At 38.6% G+C, this 20,301-nt stretch overlaps 1 protein-coding gene across 1 annotated transcript in view; it reads left to right on the top strand.

Moving 5' to 3' along the window:
* The window catches only part of epha6 (eph receptor A6), a 163,872-nt gene that overhangs the window by 7,189 nt on the left and 136,382 nt on the right, over positions 1–20,301 (top strand). The window contains exon 2 of the mRNA XM_061054156.1: positions 3,576–3,640. Coding sequence (XP_060910139.1) covers positions 3,576–3,640 — 65 coding nt within the window. The remainder of the gene's footprint in view (positions 1–3,575; positions 3,641–20,301) is intronic.

Here is a 20,301-nt window from a genome sequence, read left to right as displayed (position 1 = left end):
ACTGATTGTATTGTGTTTTTTTGTATTTTTTCAGGCAAGAAGTTTACGAAATATAGTGACATATAGTGTATATAGTGGGTTTTTGGGGGCTAAAGTTGTTCCAAGCTGTCATTGGGCAAGAGGCTGTGTAGACCTTGGATTGTGGACCAGTCACAGGGCTGACATATAGAAACACATAACCATTCACGCTCACACTAACTCCAACATGGGCAATGTAGAGTCACCCATTGACCTAATGAGAACATCTTTTGATTGTAGAAGGAGGGCATACTACCCAGAGGGAACCCAAGCCTGCCAAGAAGAACATGGAAACTCCACATTAAATCCCCTGTCTGACCAAGGTTTTGAACCAGGACCCTTATTGCTGTGAGGCAACAGCGCTAACCTCTGCACCACTGTGTAGCTTTAGTATAAGTATTTAATTAAATTAATCTTCATACGACTTCAACAGCCTATCACTACTCTGCACTCTCTTTCACACTTCCTACAAAATGCGTCTTTCTCTCAATGTCTGCACATTTTGCTCAAGGACTCTGAATAGAGATGACATTTTTACACTGCTGCCATTTAATATAACAGGGGACATATTTCCGAAAAAGCCAATTTCTTCTGCAGGTTTCAAGAAGGACACATTGTCATTTTGTGTTAGACTACATTCTCGGGCACATTAGGAAGTCCCACTCCATTAACATGCGCTCAGCAGCTCATTGCTTCTCTCCCCTTGCTTTTTCAGTGGATTATTGCTTGGTGAGCCAATGACACCACTGCACTGTGTTAAAATAAGGATTAAATATATACGTTTAAACATTATATACAGAGCCATTAGACTACATTTAGAGTATAATATTTTTATGAACAATGGATAAAGGGGGTCTTTCATAAAGATGAATCCACTAATCTTCATATAACAATGTTCTGGATCTGTCCTTTATGAAAAGCTTCATTGAATTTCATTGTCATTTTGCCCTGTAGAAAGTGAAAAATGCTCAATATGTTGATTGAATAATCTGAAAACACTGTAGTTCAACCCATCTGCACATAGCACTTTAGCATCATTAGCCTGTTGTTTAACGATACGATACAGGGGACAATACACTGTGTCGTATCGTATCAGCTGCTTCCACTAGATTCAATAAAACCGGTTTTAAGAAATGGAGCCGATCCCAGCTGCCATTGGGCGGGAGGCAGTGTACATCCTGTTAGTCAATCACAGGTCTGACGTATAGAGACACACAACCAGCCACACTCAGATTCACACCTACGGGCAATTTAGAGTCACCAACCATTATTTGTATAGCGCCAATTCATAACAAATGTTATCTCTTTAACCTGCTCTTTTGTAAAAGAAAAAAGACCAAGTAAAAGACCATACATCGTAATGTTACAGAAGAAAAATGGGAAAGGGGGAGATGGGATAAGATTCCTGCTGTCCACACTTCCTTCTGCTGAGGTGGAGGTCAGAGCAGGACGTGATATCAAATCCTTTGATATCAGAACACTGAGCCCGATCTGCAAACGTGTTCAAACTAAGCAGTAACCTCAGGGGTTGTAAAACACTGAAGAGAACACTGAAGTGACACAATCTGCAGTTCCAAAAGTGGCCCCTTCAGGCTGACTCCAAAAGTGAGAAAAAGCTTTAAAGCAGAACTAAACATCTATTTAGTACAACAAATAATTGTTGTCTCTTTAGCTCTAAAGATGGGGATGGAGCAATTGCTGTTCTATACAAATATTTTGGCAGTTAATGTATAATTTCATCACATTTTTGTTTGAAATGATGCTTAGAATACTGTATGATGTTACAAAGCACTCCATTTATGCAGAGACACAAAATGACAGAAAAAAATCATATATACATAAATATATTTTTTTCTTTTATAACATTTGTATACAGTGATCTGCTCTACAAACACTTGAAACTTGGAAGGTTTCTTAAGTCTTGAATTTTTTTTGTCTGAATACAAAGAAAGTGCTTTATTGTATCACTCAAGTGTCCCATACGACCTCCCTGGGAGATGACTGAAGGTAGTAGAGCATTTAGTTGTCAATGACAGACGCTTGGATGTGAACACACACAGAGAAAACCTCAGTGAGCAGCTGTTTTGGCGATCTGTATCAACCAGGCTCGCTCAGACGTGTACTGGTTCATATCTGAAGAACTGACAGATTATAAAACCCTCCTGTCATCCTTTCTGCTCGCCTTAATCTGAGAACACATTCGTCGATATAGAGCTCTTTTTTTGCTTTGACATTGTAATCTGGAAACAATAATATAACAGCAATGAAACTACTTCCTTTGATTTACATTTAGTTGTAATAATAGCTATCCAAGAGCAATCATGTAAATGGAGATTTATTCAGAAAATATTATCACTGATAAAGATTTATGTTGGTTTAATGAGCCCCCAAAGGACCACTTACAGAGCCGTAAGTGGACATTCATGATGGACTGACACTTAAAACTCAGCCGTTATCCAAGGAAAAAGAATACACTTTGATTTGTCAGATATCAGTATCAGCATTAAGAGCTTATGTGAGCCACAGCTGAACAATTACGTTTTAGGTCAATGGCTGCTGAAGGACGAGTTTAAAGATGGAGATTTTGGCAACTGCCGATGAGATTTGACAAAGATGACTCAGAGCATGTGAGAGAAATGATTGACTTTAAACAGGCCTCTTGGGTCTAGTGTTGTTGTTTTGCTGCCAGCTTTCCCTCTCTACCTGAATACCAATTGTTTTTTATACCCACTTCATGATTCATTGCATCCACACATAATTAGGACATAACTGTGTTGTCACCCGAGTTGTGTATTTGGTACATTTGACAAGGCAACTGGAAGGGTTCCATTTCATATTTATGGATTTGGAATAAGCGACAAGGTACATGTCTACTGTTAACTCACTAATGTCAGCAAAAGTTTAGGTGATAAAAATGTTTTTAATGTAAGAGTTATAAAACACTTGTTGCTGGGTGAAACACTTTCCTCCTGAACGGTTAAATCTGCCGTCCTTGAAGTGTTGTTGAGGATGGGAAAATTACTTTTGTTTTTTGACACTACCTGGAAGGTTAGATTCAAATGAATACATGTTGCACTAAGATTAATTTGTTCACATGAAATACAACACCCGAGCCTTTCCTTACAAATATAAAAATATAAACACATATTGATTAATGTTTGGCACAGCTTAATATATTCTCATGTCATAGGAAGGGTTTGGGATAGATCTATCTCCTGAGCTGTCTCAGTCAGGAGAAGAGCATATCATTGTGAGATTGGAGTAAAGCTGTGGATGAGATACGAGGATGGTTGTGGAGGAAAATGTACTGTTGACAGCAATCTGACTGCAATCCATCAGATCCCAAATTGTGTTGCAAGGGCTAAAAAAGTTTCTCTGGCTGTATACACCACCACGCTTATAAATATTCATTGAAGAAACTCATTTCCGTTAATATAGAAAATGTATAAATGAACACATTTATGACTGATATTTCAATTTCCAGTGGGAAAATAGGACTTTTTGTCTGTTGACAGATTGCTAATGGTTTTATTTTCTCCCTCTCTTTTTCATTTTAGTTGTGCTGCTGGATACAACGTCTGTACTTGGAGAGCTGGGATGGAAGACTTATCCTATAAATGGGGTAAGGAAAGCAATATGTTTCTTTTGCATTGATTGTACTGTACGGGGTGCCTTGTTTCAAATGCAATGTCAGGGCAACACGGATGAGATAGATAATATTGACTTCAACAGAAAGGAAAGCAATAATCTATTTTAAAGTCTGATTCTTGTTTTAATTTAGACTCCTCTGTTTACACGGGAAAAACTGCCACTTGGAGACAGATAAAGACCCAGGCTCTCTATGAGCTTCCTTAATGGTGTTTTATTTTCCCCTCTATATTTATATCTTGTTTTGTCACTTAAGGGCCAGAAAAATACATGACTGGTTGTTCGCATGTTGGATTAAACACGCTTAAGGTTTAGACCATGCTTGCAAAGTCAACTGCCACATTTAAAGATGTAAAAATTTTTTTAGCAAAGATATATTATTAAGACTTCATTTCTGGCATAATTACTATTTCTTGAGATTAAGTTTTTATTGGACCATAATCGATCAATCAATCATTCAATCAATCTTTATTTGTATAGCACCAATTCATAACAAATGCTATCTTAAGACACTTTACAAAAAGCAGGTAAAAGACCTAACTCATTGATTTATTATCAAAGACCAAAGAATAATCCATCATGAGCAACGTTACAGTGGCAAGAAGATGCTTCCTTTAAAGAGGCAGAAAACCTCGAGCAAAACCAGACTCATGTTGAACAGCCATCTGTCGAAAATGTGTTGGGCTTGGAAAGTGGGATAGAGGGAGATGCAGGAAGAAGGATAGAGACAAACAGAGCAACAACAACAACAATAACAATGAATCAGATAGATTTATACCTACAATGTTAGTAATAATGGTAAAAGTACGTATTAGCAGTAACAACTAAGTAATTATAGTGGTTGAAGTGAGCAGCTCTAAGGTTCACTTTAATATTCTTTAATTATAAAAGATAATTAGGGGTGATTTTAATAATTGCAGCTCTAGGTTCACTTTAATAATGAAATCCAGTTCCAACTCAAAAGTCAATCTGCCATCACACTTGTTCTTCATCTTAAGCTGGTCATTGAAAAGTGAAGTTAAAAACCCTTCATATAGCAAAAACTTCCATTTCACCTCTGGTTGCCTCTCAGTAACTTGTGTAAGGACTGCATGTACTGTGATTTCTTCTGTATTTTCTGTCAGTCAACTTACCCATAGGGTGTATTCCCATTTTGTTCTAGCATTAAGTGCCTGCAGTTCCTCAGAAGTTTCTTGCTGGCTGAAAATTTGAACTTTGGAAACAGAAGCTCGTGCCAAACCGAAAAGGTATTGGCATCATGCAATATAGATGTGCTGACAACAAACTGTTACATCCCGAGACTAAAACCTCATGTTGCATCAGTACTCGGAATCTCTCTGTGCTTTCAGGAAACCAGACTGAGAGGTCAAAGAATAGACATTTCAGTTATATTCAGAATGCAGCAGCAAAGCACAGGGTTTCCCACACTGTCCATCAGACTCTGCCTTTGATTATTCCATATTTTGCCATGTTTAACTCACACTTGTTACTGCATTCAAGGGTCAGCCCCAAATATCACTATCAGCTGTGAACTCTTCTGGCAGTACTTTTCAACAAAACGGAGCCTGTTAGAGAATGAAATAAATGCAACACAGTTTATCTAAAATACATTGTAAGGACACAAGATGAGAAATGTGTTAGAATCAGTTTTTCTTCAACAGCCTTTAATATCTTTATTGGCCTTAAACACCCATTAACCTCCTATTATCTCTCTAATGTCACTGCTTGTATATGTAATGTCTTTACCATACACCTCTTATTGTAAAGTGTGACGTATTAAAATGTTAATTACCTCTTAGCTGTGCTGGCAACAGAGAACAGGTTCATCGAAAGCCAATTAGCTGTAAAAAACCATCATCGTCTATGTCGTCTATGTTGAATGCAGGTGTAAAAAAAAAAAAAAAGGTGCTGCAGCAGGGTCACGCTGAGTGTCTTCTCCATTTCTTCACTATACTTTGAACGGGATTCAAAGTCTTTGTGGATTTGGACTTTTAATGATCCTCGGCTGGAAGATCCCAAACCCCCCCCTCAGCCCCTCTCCTGTCTATCTATCGCTCCCTGCAAGGCCCTCAGTGGCCCATATCAGGGTTATGGAGGTGATTACATCATGTAGGTCGTGGTGACAGCCGCCCACAGCGTTAAGGCAAGGGAGAGAGAGAGAGCCTGCTGCCTCCATGATTAAGCTGTCAACCCTCTCCCCTCCTCACTCATCCTCTATCCTCCGATTTACCATTAATATTTAAGGCTGCGAGGTGAGAGGGCCTGAGGGAAGGTGTGAAGATCTGGGGAGGTAAAATAGTTTAAATCCCCCTCACTACCAGGGAGCCAGCAAGAGGAAGTCAATCCCCAGCATATTAGACACAGCCTGGTATCAGGTCGATACAGCAGTACACCATGTAGCTGCCTATCGGAGGCGCACACTGCTTGTAGTTCCGCATATATGCTGTCTGTCAGCCCTGTCCAATGCCCATCTTAAAATAATTTCATATGCAGTAACTGTTCCTACACGATTACTCAATGATGAGTTTGCCAGGACTTTAGCTGGTCATGTGATATAAAATTCAAGGTGAAGTGGAAATTGAGGTCTTTATTAATGGATGAGTTTTTATCAAATGCTGGTAAACAACTCTTGTAAAAAAAAAAAAAGAGGAAGGTGAGTGGTTTTGTGGAGGAGGAAGGTTATCCACAGTTACATTAGTGGTGGGCCACATTTATAACACAGGACGCTGTGCTGTGGCCTTCTGCATGATACCAAAAAAAGTGTTGTTTAGAAGGATACTCTAATAAATCTATAGCTGCTTATTCAATGTCAGATGTTATGGGTATAAAGAGCACCAGCCTGGAAAGTTGGAAAGTTGTTTCACCTTTTTTTAGAGTCTTGAACAGTCTAGGTCCTGTCTCAGGAAAAAAAAAAAAGGTGAAAAAAACATGAACCTCTTCCATATTTATCATTGACTTTTTTCGGTCCTGTCTTTTTTTTACCTGCAAGTACTCTTACATAAATGTGTTCCAAACAAATAGGCCCGTGTTGATGGCTCAATCTGAGCCACTCATGGAAGGTCTGCTGTTATCATTCTGTCTTTTCTGTGATTTCTAGAGAAGAATTTAAAGATATATATATATGATGCTCGCTGCATATGTGAAGTGTGAGTAACAATGATCTTTGAACAAGTCAGTCAGATGTGTGAGTGAGTTATGACTCAGGAGCAGATGGGAGATTTGAAACTACAAGTGGAGTGCAGCTCCCACTGCTGACCGGACTGTGTTTGTTGAACAGGCCAAAATAAGAGGACAAGACCAAAAATAGCAACCTCTATTTGTAACATCTCTCTATTCCTGTCCGGCTTTGTTTTATGAAAATAATAGCCAGGGTGAAAGTTATTGGGAAGATTTAGCTGTCGGTGTGGGTGGTGTGAGGGTTCATTAGCAACTTCAGGCACACTTTTGTGCGATTATCAGTGTTGCCTGGGAATACTTTTCATTAAAATAAAAATTACAGGAAATGCCTGAGATGCTCCAAACAATTAGGTAATTGCACTTGGTCTCCCCCCATCACAAGAGTGCATCTCCCTGTAGGTGCACATGTTAGGCATCTCCAGCACACTGGAACGCTGTAAGCAGATGTTAAACACTGTGAACACGATCATACATCTTGGTCATGCCCAGCAAGGTGCCCTTTGATTTTTTTGATTTTTTTTTATACCTGCTCTGATTCAATCGGCCCGCAAGGGGAAACAATGCAAAGAGGGCTGCTGTTATGTTTGTTAATGACTTTACAGAATGTGGGAATATCCTCAGAGTTAGAAAACACACTCACCCTGAAAGGATTTACTCATTAGATTTGTGCATATTGAACAGCAATTGATCTATATCTTTCAAGGACTTTGACTCTGCAAACTTTTTTCCCCCTGTAGAAGTTAATAATTGTGTGTGTTTGAGAACGCCAGCAGCAAGCTAATGCTTCAGTGGAATAGTTGTTGAGAGGTTGTGTCTATGAGGCAAAGATGTGTGTCTCTATTCTCGGGTCTTTCTCTCCATGTTCTGAAATGCTGAATAGTGATGAAAAACAGGGCTGAATGAAAGAGAGGCGGAAAGAGGAGATGGAAAAGAGGGTTGATTTGGCGTCTGCATGCAGCCACGATAAGCTCCACTCAGAATGGGCAGACACTGCTGAAATATGCATGAGTCATTTCCCAGTGGCGGGTTGGCGGGTTGGGGGGTTGGGGGGGAGAGAAAGCATAGCAGAGAAAGGAACAGCTTATTTATTAAATTACATGAAACAGCTTTACAGGATTAGGAATGCCTAATGTTGCCTTTTGTTTTCACTCATCGACACCAGAAAGGAAATTGAGTAGAGGCAGGTTAAAGGACAAGGAATGATGGTTGTCCTTCAGAAAAGGAGGGAATAATCCTATTTTTATCTTTTGTCAGAGGTCCCAGGCAGCCAATAAGTCAGCTCTACCGGGGGCGGATAAACACAGTGTTATGTAAGCGGGAGCACATTGGTTTACTGCCTCCAGAACACAGCTCAGACAAATATTGGACTGTGCAACCTCGATACCTTACAAGTGTTCAGCTTAGAGCAGGACATTTGTCTTAGTGTGTGTGTGTACGTGCACGCATGCGTGTGTGTGTGTTTTCAAAGCAGCCAGCTACAGCACTGAATCATCAGTGACAGCATTGATATGGATATGATGAGGGTTGTTGTTACATTTCTAATGACATCGAGATTCAATATATCATTCATAAAATCAAATCAAACCAAATAATATGATGTCTCAAGAATGTTTGTTACCGTAAAGCACCAATTGTCAGAAGAAAAAAATGATACTTAAAGATTGTAAGCCTATCAGTGATTGATACTGTACAGTGATTGATAAAGTGACTGAAAGCACAAAAAAATAAATTCCAACAAATTAAATATTTCTTTATTACGGATGAAACCAACACACTATACTTGGCAATTTTAAGAATCCAACTCGTAGAGGTTGACACTTTGTGTGTAACAAAGTTTCTCAATGGTATTTAGTTCACAGGAAATAGTTTTTAAAAAGTAAAACGTTTTAGAGCCCTGTGTCATCTTAAAACTATTAAAACACATAGATGTTGCTTTACATAAAGTGTTTATTACTATATCTAGTTATAGAGTCATATCTACATGCACCCACTTGTTTAAGCAAACATACTCAAGATTTCCCCAAACATTGCTTTAAATATCAGACATGAGAAAAAACACCTAAAAGGATAAAATGACAGAGAGAAGCATGGGTGATGTTGGTCCTTTACTGAAAGGTGTTGAATAATAAAGAGCAACACTAACTTCCTTCTTTGCTATTTAGAGTTAAAGATATTGATCCTGATTGTTTGCCTATATCTTCAGTGCTTAAAGTGTAAGTGTTGCCAGCTTTCCACTTCCATTATTCAGGCTCTCTTCGGGATCATGCACCCCTAACACCCCTCTTGCTTTATCATTCTCCCTCCACAATAGGATTGAGCTCGGGCAGCTGCTAGTTGACATATATATTTGTATGGACTATGTCAGTTTTTGAGAAAGTTTTCAGAGGACGGCTGTCAGATTCAGGCTGTGAGTTTGGGTGCCAGGAGAAATAAATATATATAAAGAAAAAAAGAACAAGACAGAGCTGGAAGATTGGAGGCCATGTCTGGGAGAGATCGGCTATAATATATCAGTGTAAATAAATAAAATAACTTAACCACTGTACACACATTCAAGTGCTTTCATGCTCACAAAGGCGCCTTCTCAGGCTTCTTTACTTTCCACCAGAACTAATCCTTAATCATTTTATTGCAATATTTAACCACAGTAATTGATTGCAACTACACGACCTGAGGCTTATCTCAAAGCACTTCCTCCTGCCCTAATACTATTAGCCTTGAGAGAGGGAGACTGATCAACAGAGAGGAGGAGAGAGGGAAATATGTATGTCAATGTCCTTCACAGCTTAGATAAACTTCTGTAAGGCGTGCTGCTGAGTGATGGCCGGCAGCCCCGCGAGCAGGAAAAAAAGGGAATAATCCAGAATCACTCCATTTCTCCCCAAGGAGGCTCTAATATAAAAAAAGGTATGATGATTTAACACACCAGTGTTCGTCTCGGGGACCTCTGCCATAACCGGGCTTAAGCAGTACCGGGGGATTCCTTAATTGGCTTGTTTCTTGTCAGGGACACACCAAGGCCGATATCTAATGCGCTCCCACTCGGCATCTCGCTGACAGCAGAACAGATTCTGACAGCTTTCCAGGCTAACCCTCACCGTGTGAGGAATACATTGAAGCTGGGTAAGAGAAAGAGATTGAAAGTGGGATGGATGGAAATACCGGTTGGATGCATATGGGAAGAGGAGGAGAAAATTGAGGGAAGGGAAGAGTGAGGAGGTTATTAGTGCTTTGAAGAATGCAGGAGCTGAATACATGAATGGGAAGTAGTGGCAACAAAGGGGATGAAATAGACGAAGTGGTTTCTTTAAGACAGATTTCGTTTAGACGGGCAGACTTCTGTTTCTTTTGAAGAGTGAAAAGCTCTGCAAATCTTAAGAGAATATAATGTTTCAAGGAAAAGAGGTGAAAAGGTCTTTCTAAATGAAAAATACTTCTAGCAAATGGTTTCAAGACAAAAAATACACAGACGAAAACACATCCATGGTGCATTACCGTGTCTTTTGAAAATGTTTGAACACTAAAGTTTGGAACTTTTAGAAGTAAAGTTGTTAATACTCATGAACCATGTGACCAGGAAGTATCCCTCAGCTGTGGCTCATCCCAGGAACCCAAAAGGGAATATTTGTTCATAAACTAAAATATATGTTAAACAATATTACTGAACTTATCCTACTATTGTTTAGGCTCTGTTTCGAATGTGATTTCTTATTTCAATACATTTATGAATGCTTATATTAGCAAATTGTTCAAGAGCACAAATACAAACTGCAGGTTTCTCAATTTTAAGTTAACTTCCAGAGATTGACATTTGAAATGTAGCCATTTGAGGACAATATCTCATTGACATTTTCACTGTGTGATACCTTAAAGCAAAAGTAAAACATAACCAAAATGGCAAATGAACTCTGTGCAAATTGGTGTCAGCCAAATGATTCTTGTAAGAGAGACAATTACCTTTCCAGACTAAAATGTCTTCTCTGGTTTAGTGATCAGCTGGTCATGCATAGTAATTTTGTGTTTCAAATTCTCTCGTTAAGCTTTTCACATAGTGTAGCAATATTTCCCCCAACCAATAGATCTGAATCAAGTCTTCCAGTATTTGGAAAGAGTGGCTCATGAAAATCTGATGTGCAAAGTTAAGAGTCTTTAACTGTTTACATGTGTCAAACTTTTGATAAACATCTCATATTTAATGTTTTACGTTTCATTTAGAGGCTTTGAACATGAGACATGAAGCTGCTGCTCAAACCTGTTGTGATTCTGTCTTCTCATCCTACAAAAGTTTTTAAGTAGGGGTCTAACACTTACAAAGAAAAACATTAATGTTGCTTTGAAAATGTAATAATAAAATTAGAAAGTTATTAACTCATAAATTGCCATGTAGCATTGTAGCCATGTAGTATAGCGATGTAGCACTCTATATATCCATGTGGCACTCTATGTATCCATGTAGCACTCTGTAGCAATGTAGCATTATGTATCCATGTAGCACTCTGTAGCCATGTAGCACTCTGTAGCCATGTAGCACTCTATCCATGTAGTACCCTATAGCCAACACTCTGTAGGCATGTAGCCTACTGTAGCATGCTATAGCCATCTAGCACTCTGTTGTCATGTAGCACTCTATAGCCAACAACTTGTTCAAGTTCTGAATCTGCTTCCTGCATGATTTTGTTTATTTCTGCTAATCAATATATTCAGATGGTCCCTTGGTAAGTGACACATGACAAAATGTCAACACAAAGTATCAAACTATAACTACCCATTGAACTTTACTTATCTGGCTAAAAGGTTTGCTTCAGCTGATCGTCAACAACTGGTGCACTACCTAAACTTTCTGGGTAAAACTTGTGTTGTGTGAAAAGAAGTAGTAAACATAAAAAGGCAGAATGCCCAGAGTTTAAACTTACTTAAAATGTGTTAAAAGTTCAACCTAACTGGATTCAATAACTGGAACTTGAAAAGACACATCTGAATAATGCAAACCCACACTTAATGTTTGAATTCAAGTCCAGTGAAAAGGCTGTTTAGCTCTGCAGAAAAATCTTTCAACCTCTCCTCAATGTGTAATTTCACTGGAACAAAAGCCACAAAAGTCTCCATTCTGTTCTTTCTTTGTCTTCCGTCTCTTTTTTTATCCCTTCACCTTCACCTCCATGTGTCTCATATTACCCCTGCTGCATATTGACGTCAATGCAATGGAAGGGAATAAAATAGATGTGTGTGCTGCTGGCAGAAAACTCTGTGCACTAAATGCACAGGTAAAAGACAGACAGAGAGACTGATGAAGACAGGCGGAGACATTGGAAGGTGAGAGGTCAGGGAATTGTTCAATATTGCAGTCAGATAAAAAGATTGTGAGAAAATAATTACAGTTATACTGGTACATGACCTATCATGAATAAGTCTAGACAAGCATAATAGTCTCTCTGTGCTTATGTCAGACACTTTTGAAACCATTTTATAAAGTGTATTCATTAATTTGAAGAATGGTTTCTAAAGGTTTGTGTTCCATGATATGGTGCTTTGATATTGCAATATGAGAACCTATTTCCATGTTAAACCTGTGACTTCTTTATGATCCTCTTCAGTGCTTTTACTTATTATGAAACAATGGACTTTGAGTTCTTAAACGGTTCTTAGGATATTATAGAAAACATAGAACCTGGTTTTGATAAGATCTATTGTGGTGTATAACCATGGGGATATTTTCGGTCCTGTCATCAAAGTAAGTCATGTTGTAAATGTTGCGCTCAGCTCCTGCAGGAACTGATTGAAGACACTTCCATGAAGAGGCAGCTTTCTTCTTCACACTCGCTCACATAAAACATTAACATACAAACTATTGTTTTCACATTGTACCCTTCTTTTCATACACAGCCACCTCCATGTAGACGTTTCGGTTTCACACATCAACGATCAACTTTTCTTTCATGCACATTCAGTAGTGTGTGCGTGGGTATGTGCATGTATACACATATGTGGACACACACAATTGCAGACTTACAGACGGTCACACACACCATTGCACACACTCCCATGCACTTATGCACTTCAAAAAGAACAGTGAGCTGTGCCTTAAGGAAACCTGTCCAAGGTCACGGTGCTTTATCTCTAGTAGGCTGTTTACCCCTGTCTGTTTCACTTGACTTACATCAGAAAAATTTATTACAATGACAGTGACGCATGTCAACTGTATCCAGACCTCAAGCTCATCTCACTTTACTTTTTTGCACTTTTCTAGCTATGAATTGAGAGCATTGAGAGTAGGCTGCTCACAGCCCGAGAAATACATCACACCTGAGTCCCGTTGCAGGCAAACATGAGGCGTACTGAGTGAAAAGCATGAAAGTATTTGTGTAAATGTTTTCAACACTAATTACAACTGTTTCCACAGAATAGCTCGCATTAATCAATCACTATGGATGCTAAATTGTGGCAACAATGCTTCTCCAACAAAATGATGCAGGTGGTTGTGATGATGTAGATTTGTTCATTTATTTTTACCTTCCAATAAACTCAAAATATTTCACTGACTTTAAGCCCTGACAAGTTTGATGCACATAATCCTGCTAAATGAAATGCTCTATCATAATGCCTCTGACATTTGAGGCGTCTGAGCAGAGAAATCATTTCAGACTTTGTAATCATTATTATTATAAGTGCCAGAAATGTGCATTTATATTCAAGGCCCCCCTTTTTGAATTCATTATTTGTTTGAATTTCAAGGATTGAGTCTTAAAAATAAACAGGGTTTTGCTTTGTCAGTTTTGAACCATGATCTTAGACATTGGTCGATTCATTTTAAGTGGAGAAGCTGGAGAAAGTATCACTTGTTTGTGTCCCAGATAAGATTTTCATTTGTCTATCTGCTGGACTGAAAGACGATTGTACACAAATCCAAATTCAACTTTCTAAGATACTTATATTCGTAGTCAGTAGTAGAGAACAATCTCCCGTATAGATGAGAGTCAGACTCTTTCTATCAACAGTCAAACATCTTTCTTTGTCTCCCAGATTATGTGTGGTTGATTGAAACAGGATTTTTCTTTGGGCCTGTCTATATAGTCTTGTAATAGCTTTGTGCCTAGCAGAGCAATCGCAGTGCTCCATCAAGCTCTGACACATCCATTTGTCACACTCTCTGTGGTCAGATAGAACAGCTAGGAAAGATGCGCACACACATACACAGAGTTGTAACTCCAGGAAAATGTGTACCCGTCTAAAGTACATATGGTTTTATTGTATTTTTGATGTTGAAACAGAAAAAAACATATCCTCAACAGTTGTATCTTTTGGACACAGACATGTCAATGCTGAAAGAGTTCATTCAAAAGAGTCAAAGCCAGCAAGTGAATAGAATATGTTTCAAACAAAATAATAGCACAAAGTCATGTTTTATAACATGTCATCAATGCAGCAGTACGTCATCAGTTTTAGGACAACAGGAGCATAATGCTGAATATGTCACGTGTAGGTTTGACATATTTCACTGTCTATGTGTTGTTTTTTTATTTACTCCTTTATTCACATATACCACATTTATACGACAGAATTCAAAAGCAATAAGAGAAATGTATTAATTCAATTTAAAAAACAACAACAATAAAATGAAATAAAACTGTAGCGTATAAAAATGACCTAAGAATAATTATTAACATAATTTCCTGTTTTTTTTTTTTTTGTTGTTGTTCGTTATTGTTCTACTAGCAATGTGCTGGTCAGGATTATGTTTGCAGCCATTCAAACCCAACCCCTCAGCTCTGAATCTTTACACAATTCAATACATGTCACCTGTGTGTAGGAGAGGGTGACGGCTCAGGTCGCTGTATGAGAACGGGAAATCGCTGTGTAGAATCACAGTTCTATTACAGCATCCATTATGAATTCATGCTGCCAGTCCAGGCCGGCCAGTGTCCACTGTCCTGATGATTAGTTTTATCTCAGTATGAGTTAGTAAAATACAGATGATCAATATCATTTTCTGTCACACCTGGATTACACTATTTACAGCAGCTAATGCTGCAGCAGTACACGGTTAGTGACTGGTTTATACCTTCAAAAAGTTTAATAGTGTCCAATGGGATCAAATAATTAGCCTGTATACAAATAGATTGTATGTGCGTCAGCCCCTCAAACAGAGGGAGACAGCAAGAAATGTGCCATTTTGCAGTGTTTCAGATTCAAATGATGTTAGAGTGTTTTGGAGTTTACATATGCTAAACTGCTGGTGGGCCATACAGAAACCTTTCGTTTGGGATATTCCATCCTAACACCCTCAATCCCAGTTCAAACCAGTGGGAATTGTGGTTCATATGAGTTCTGCTGCATTCTGTAAGAAAATGCTGGGATAGAAGATTGATCACAGCACTGCAGGACAAAACCTCCCTCCCTTTCTCCCTCCCTCTCTTCCCTTTCACCCTGGGTATCAATTTACTAAACTCACAACGATGGCAAAGTCCCGGAATCTAATATCATTTGTCTCCAAGACTTCCAAAACCCACTTATAAACTGCATGTCTGGGGAGAAAGTGAAGCCAAGACAGATCGCAGGCAAATGCATTATTAGCCAGTGATCTGTTATTTGGCCCCTGCGGATGAATTAGAAGTGAAGTCACCTAAACTGTCACCTTTGAGGAAACACTCCTAGATGCTCAGCTACTACTTCTACTACAGATAAAGTTCTCCAAACTGTTGGAATCTGTAAGGTTTGACTGTCCATTTAACAGAGTAAATAAAGAAATTCAACAAAAGCTTTGCACATCCAACCATTCTGATGTAAGAACGCATGCATGACTTCATATACTGTATTTTTGTGTTTTTAATGAAGTTGTGTGGACATTAATAATATTATCAGTATCTTCTCCAATATTGCCTTAAGTGTAGATACCATGTGATACGATACAGAACGTCATGACAACTTGTATTACATTACATTACGATACAATATGGTATAGCCTCGTTTCCACAAAGCAGTCTGGTTTGGTTCAGTACAGTTTGGTACAGTTCGGTACCGTTAAACTTGTTTTTCTTGCATTTCCACAGCCAACCGTACCCTTCTTTGTTAAACGGAGTGTAAGCCAGATGGAGATAGCCGCGTCAGGCATGTAATAGTGTGACATCATAGCAGCCCAACACAGTGTAGCCCACTATTAATGAACTTCAATGAAGAAGAAGAATGGGACACAGTAAACATGGGACCCTTTAGGGTCAGATCGATACCCTTGGCACTCCAACAAAAGGGTACCATTAAAGGACGCTACAGATCAGTTATTTTGGTACCATTCCCAATTTTTGACGCTGGAAACACCAATAACTGGGTGCCGAACTGAACCGAACCGAACCAGATCGCTTGGTGGAAACTGGGCTTAAGTTAAGATACGGTATGTAATGATTTGGCACGGTACGATATAGTAAGGTAAGATACAATACAACACAATACAACAGGATGACATGATACAAGCAAACTTTTAGATATTTTTCCACCAATTCTGTATGTTTTCTATTCACACTTCAGCATAGGTATCAGAATTGACATCAGGAGGGGACATAATGTCTTTGTGTTACAAAATATCAGTTTGTGTTGATGCTGTTCCAAAGAACACAATAGTGTAAAGGTATTCAATAGTCCCTATTCCCTTCACTGAGTATTTTTCATTGATATTCTTCTCCCTCTTCAATGAAATGGAGTTAAAGCTGTGATAGAAAAGAGACATGGTCACTTGGCTAACATTCATCCCCTAAGGCTCCTCAGTTTATCCTCTCTGACTCCCTTACAAGCAGAGACAGAGGGATAGAGAGAAATATCTTGTTGTTCTTCTCTGCTCTCTGGTCTTACTTCAATCTAGATCCCGGAGCCAACATGGGAAGGTGGGCTGGGGCGCTTGGGGTCAGAAGATAGTTCCTGTTAGAGGGATAGAGTTTCACTGGAGATAAATGTATTGCCTGGCAAGCTCTCTGAAATGCACTTAACATTTTATAAAAATTCTGAGGATGCTGAAAGCCGTGCCTTACCACATGCTTTCTCTTTGCTGCTCTGTCCTAATTGATCGAGCAGGCCAGACAATCCCGTTTTGTCTGCACTCATTTCCAGTCAGGCTTGTTTAAGCGTTACACACTGGAGTCAGATGGCTTTGCTAAGGGAAGATGACTCCTTCTGTTACCTGGCATACAGACCGACAGACGGACAGGAAGGAGAGATAGCAACGCGCCAACTTGAAACCAAGAAGGTGAACAAAAAAGAATCTTGCGCATCCAAGAAATTGTTTTGCAAGGTTAAAGAGTGCATAATGGATTATTTGGGTAGCCTTTCAATTCACCCTCATATAGACATCAAAATGGACACTCTTTTAAAATCCTGTATTTCAGTAATTGTTAAGTGACCCTTACCTAAATGTTTTATGTAACTTCTTAATCCCTTACAAATGATTTACAACCTGCAGCCTATTAAAGAAAAAAAAGAGTGAAATGAAATTCAGATTAACAGCTTTACACATAATGTCACAAATGCAACATAAGTAGAACATTGTAACCTTCTTGAAGTTAGGACATATTGACAGACTGTTTGATTGTACAGTAAGCCTTCATAGCTTGAACTACTAGGTGTTCCTCAGAAACTTGATTTATCTCCAAAGCATCTCCAACTCTTGGGTTTCCTCTTGACAGTTATTAGGATTGATGGCAAGAATATCTTCTGATTTGGGCCCGAAGGCCTAGCTTGTCCTAGTCCACCAGTCATTACAGATCCCAAAGAACTTCATGTTTTGATGGTGACTCTCTGCTAAATGTGGGTAAAGGTCAGACAAGCTGATTCCCTCATATCCAACAAGTCAATATGTTAACTTAAACCCTAAACTGAGCTGCCCCACTGTTTGACATTGTATTTTTTAATTCCAGAGGCTAACCCTTAGGCCTACAGTGGGGGAAACCCTTAAATCATAAAGCTATGTGTAGCATATCTTAAGCTGGATAGAAATAGTACTAGAATTCCATTGCCCTGGCAGGTTTCAGTCACAGATGGTAATCAGGTGCATGGTACACAGATCTCAGAGCCCCTAGAGGAATCAAACAGTTAGTAAATACAAGTTATTATTGACCCAGTCTGGTGGTATTCCATTGGTGTTACATTTTTACCATACTCATTTGATAAATTCAGTTATTCTGTTTGGCCAAAGACATCTTGTGCTTTTATGCTGGTAGGCAGCTTAGTTTCTACAGCACTTGCTCGATCAATGTTATCTCTTTCTGGCACTAAAAAAAGCATTCTTTATTTAACTATTAGGACCAGGAAATTAATTGTGATTTAGTTCATCAATGTCAATTAATCAATTGAAAAATGTTATTATCATCGTGATATGAGCGTTCGCAATAAGCATATCATAAAATCTGAATTTATCACAAACAAAAAAAATACATTTAATGTAGTTAAGCATTGCTTTCTTTCTCAGCATGTTTACATTTTACCAGTTGTGAGGAGGCTGTGCTTTCACACCATTTTGACGCAGCCAAAGCTGATTGAGATGATCAGCTACTCTTGTATTAATTAGTGCCAATTGAGTGGAGAATAAAACATTTATTTGGATTTATTTAGATTTCTGAAGAGATATGTTGCAAACAGGTGTTCTGTAACACCAGAACAGTAGTAGAAACAAACAGAATCAATAAATATGAGAAAGCTCTTTTTTGTTTATTTAACACAATTCATAGCGTCTCAATGGTACCTTACATCGCACAATTTTCTCATATCATGCAGGCCTATTCACTATTCAACAGAAATAATTTGCATGATGTAATTTGCATCAGCTGGGGCATACCAGTGCAGAGTTTGCACGCTGTACCCACCCCTGCCATGGTTTCACCAATGTTTGCAGAAAAAAATCATGTAAGTCTGATAATTAGAGACTGTGACTTGCCTGCTGGTGTGAATATGACGTATTTCCAGCTCTTAGCATTTCTCTTGGTAGTTTTCTGCTTGGATACAATAACCTTAGGATAAAAAAAGCATTTGGCACCTAATGACCACGAAGCCAGGAAATCCTCTGCACAGTTTCTTTCTGTAATACAGAATTGCGGGAAAAATAACAGCATAGTAGTCCTGCCGATAACTGTCTGTTTGAAAAGGACTTGGGATAACTAACAGATTCAGTTACACCAAACTGCACCTCTAACTGGAACTGGTTTGAGCTCTAATCTTGTTAAGACTCCTTACAGTATTTGGTCTTGAAACACTTTGCACTCTATCTATCCAATACAACATTTCCCAAGACATTCTATTGAAGAATAAGAATGTCTTGCTTTTTTATATTTTGCAGCTGACTATTTACAGTATTTTTGTTCTCTTTTACATACTTATTCAATCATATCTGGTCCTAAAATGTACATAAATGCAGAAACACACACATCATCCCCACACACCTGTTCATACACCTCAACATTCACCTTGCTCTCTTTACTGCTTGTCCGCTGTGTTTTACCGTCTTGTGTTTCTTTTGCTATTCATCTCCCCCTTCCTAATCCTTATGATATCTTTCTCTCGTTTCTTCGGTATCACCTCCCTCTCTCTCTCACCCCTCGTCTCTCTGAGCTTTTTAACAGAGAGCAGCAGACTGTGAAAACAGGCGCCAGGTGAGATGGGTCTTGTGTGTGTTCCATCCTCTTAGTCTGCAGAATCAGGAGGGTATAATTAACGAAGTAAAACATTACAATTGCTCTCTATTATTGTTCTTATTATGTTACTAGATGATGAAGTTAAAGCATGTCTTCTCATCAAAGACCTATCTGACTGACATTATCATTCAAGAATCTAAAGATGTCAAAAAAGTTAACTTAAGGGAGCAGCAGCAAGCTTACATTTAACTTCCTGTTTCTTCTTTTTATAGGAAGCACATGTGCACAAAGTGAACGGGAAAGTACTTCATGGGTGTGTTAATATATTACAAAGATGTCGGATATAGTCTAGTTTAAAGGGATAAGTCTAAGGATAATACCAACATTTATGTGCTACAGCAACATTTACTGTAAAGTCCATTCTCTTTGCCGTAAGGTTCACATTTTATAGATTATTTTGGTTCTTTCTTATGTCTTTAACAATTGTTGTTGGCAGCATAATATTATGGTACCTCAATCAATATAACATGGGTGCAGCAATATAGTTTTTGTGTGTGTCCAAGCAATGAAGCAGATTTGTGTTTAATTGAATTGGGACTGAGAGAATTGGGTAGCAGAATGAGAAAGTGGTGACCTTTTCTGCCGTTTGAAATGCCAGAGTTGTCTTTATCATTGACTCCAGTGTTTGGCTTTAGATGATACAAGTTAGCCCCTGTGTTTGACTCATCATCTGGGAGAGATGCTCTGAAGATACATTCACTGAAAGTAATATTTATGAGTGAACCTGCTGATAGAGGGTCGAAAAACAGAAATCAAAGTACCAGCTCTTTTAATCACTCAAGAGCCATTA

This window comes from Labrus mixtus, chromosome 13, assembly GCF_963584025.1.
Source record: "Labrus mixtus chromosome 13, fLabMix1.1, whole genome shotgun sequence".
NCBI classification, from domain to species: Eukaryota; Metazoa; Chordata; class Actinopteri; order Labriformes; family Labridae; genus Labrus; species Labrus mixtus.
Note: the sequence above shows the minus strand (reverse complement) of the source record. Positions and strands in the feature narration are given on the sequence as shown.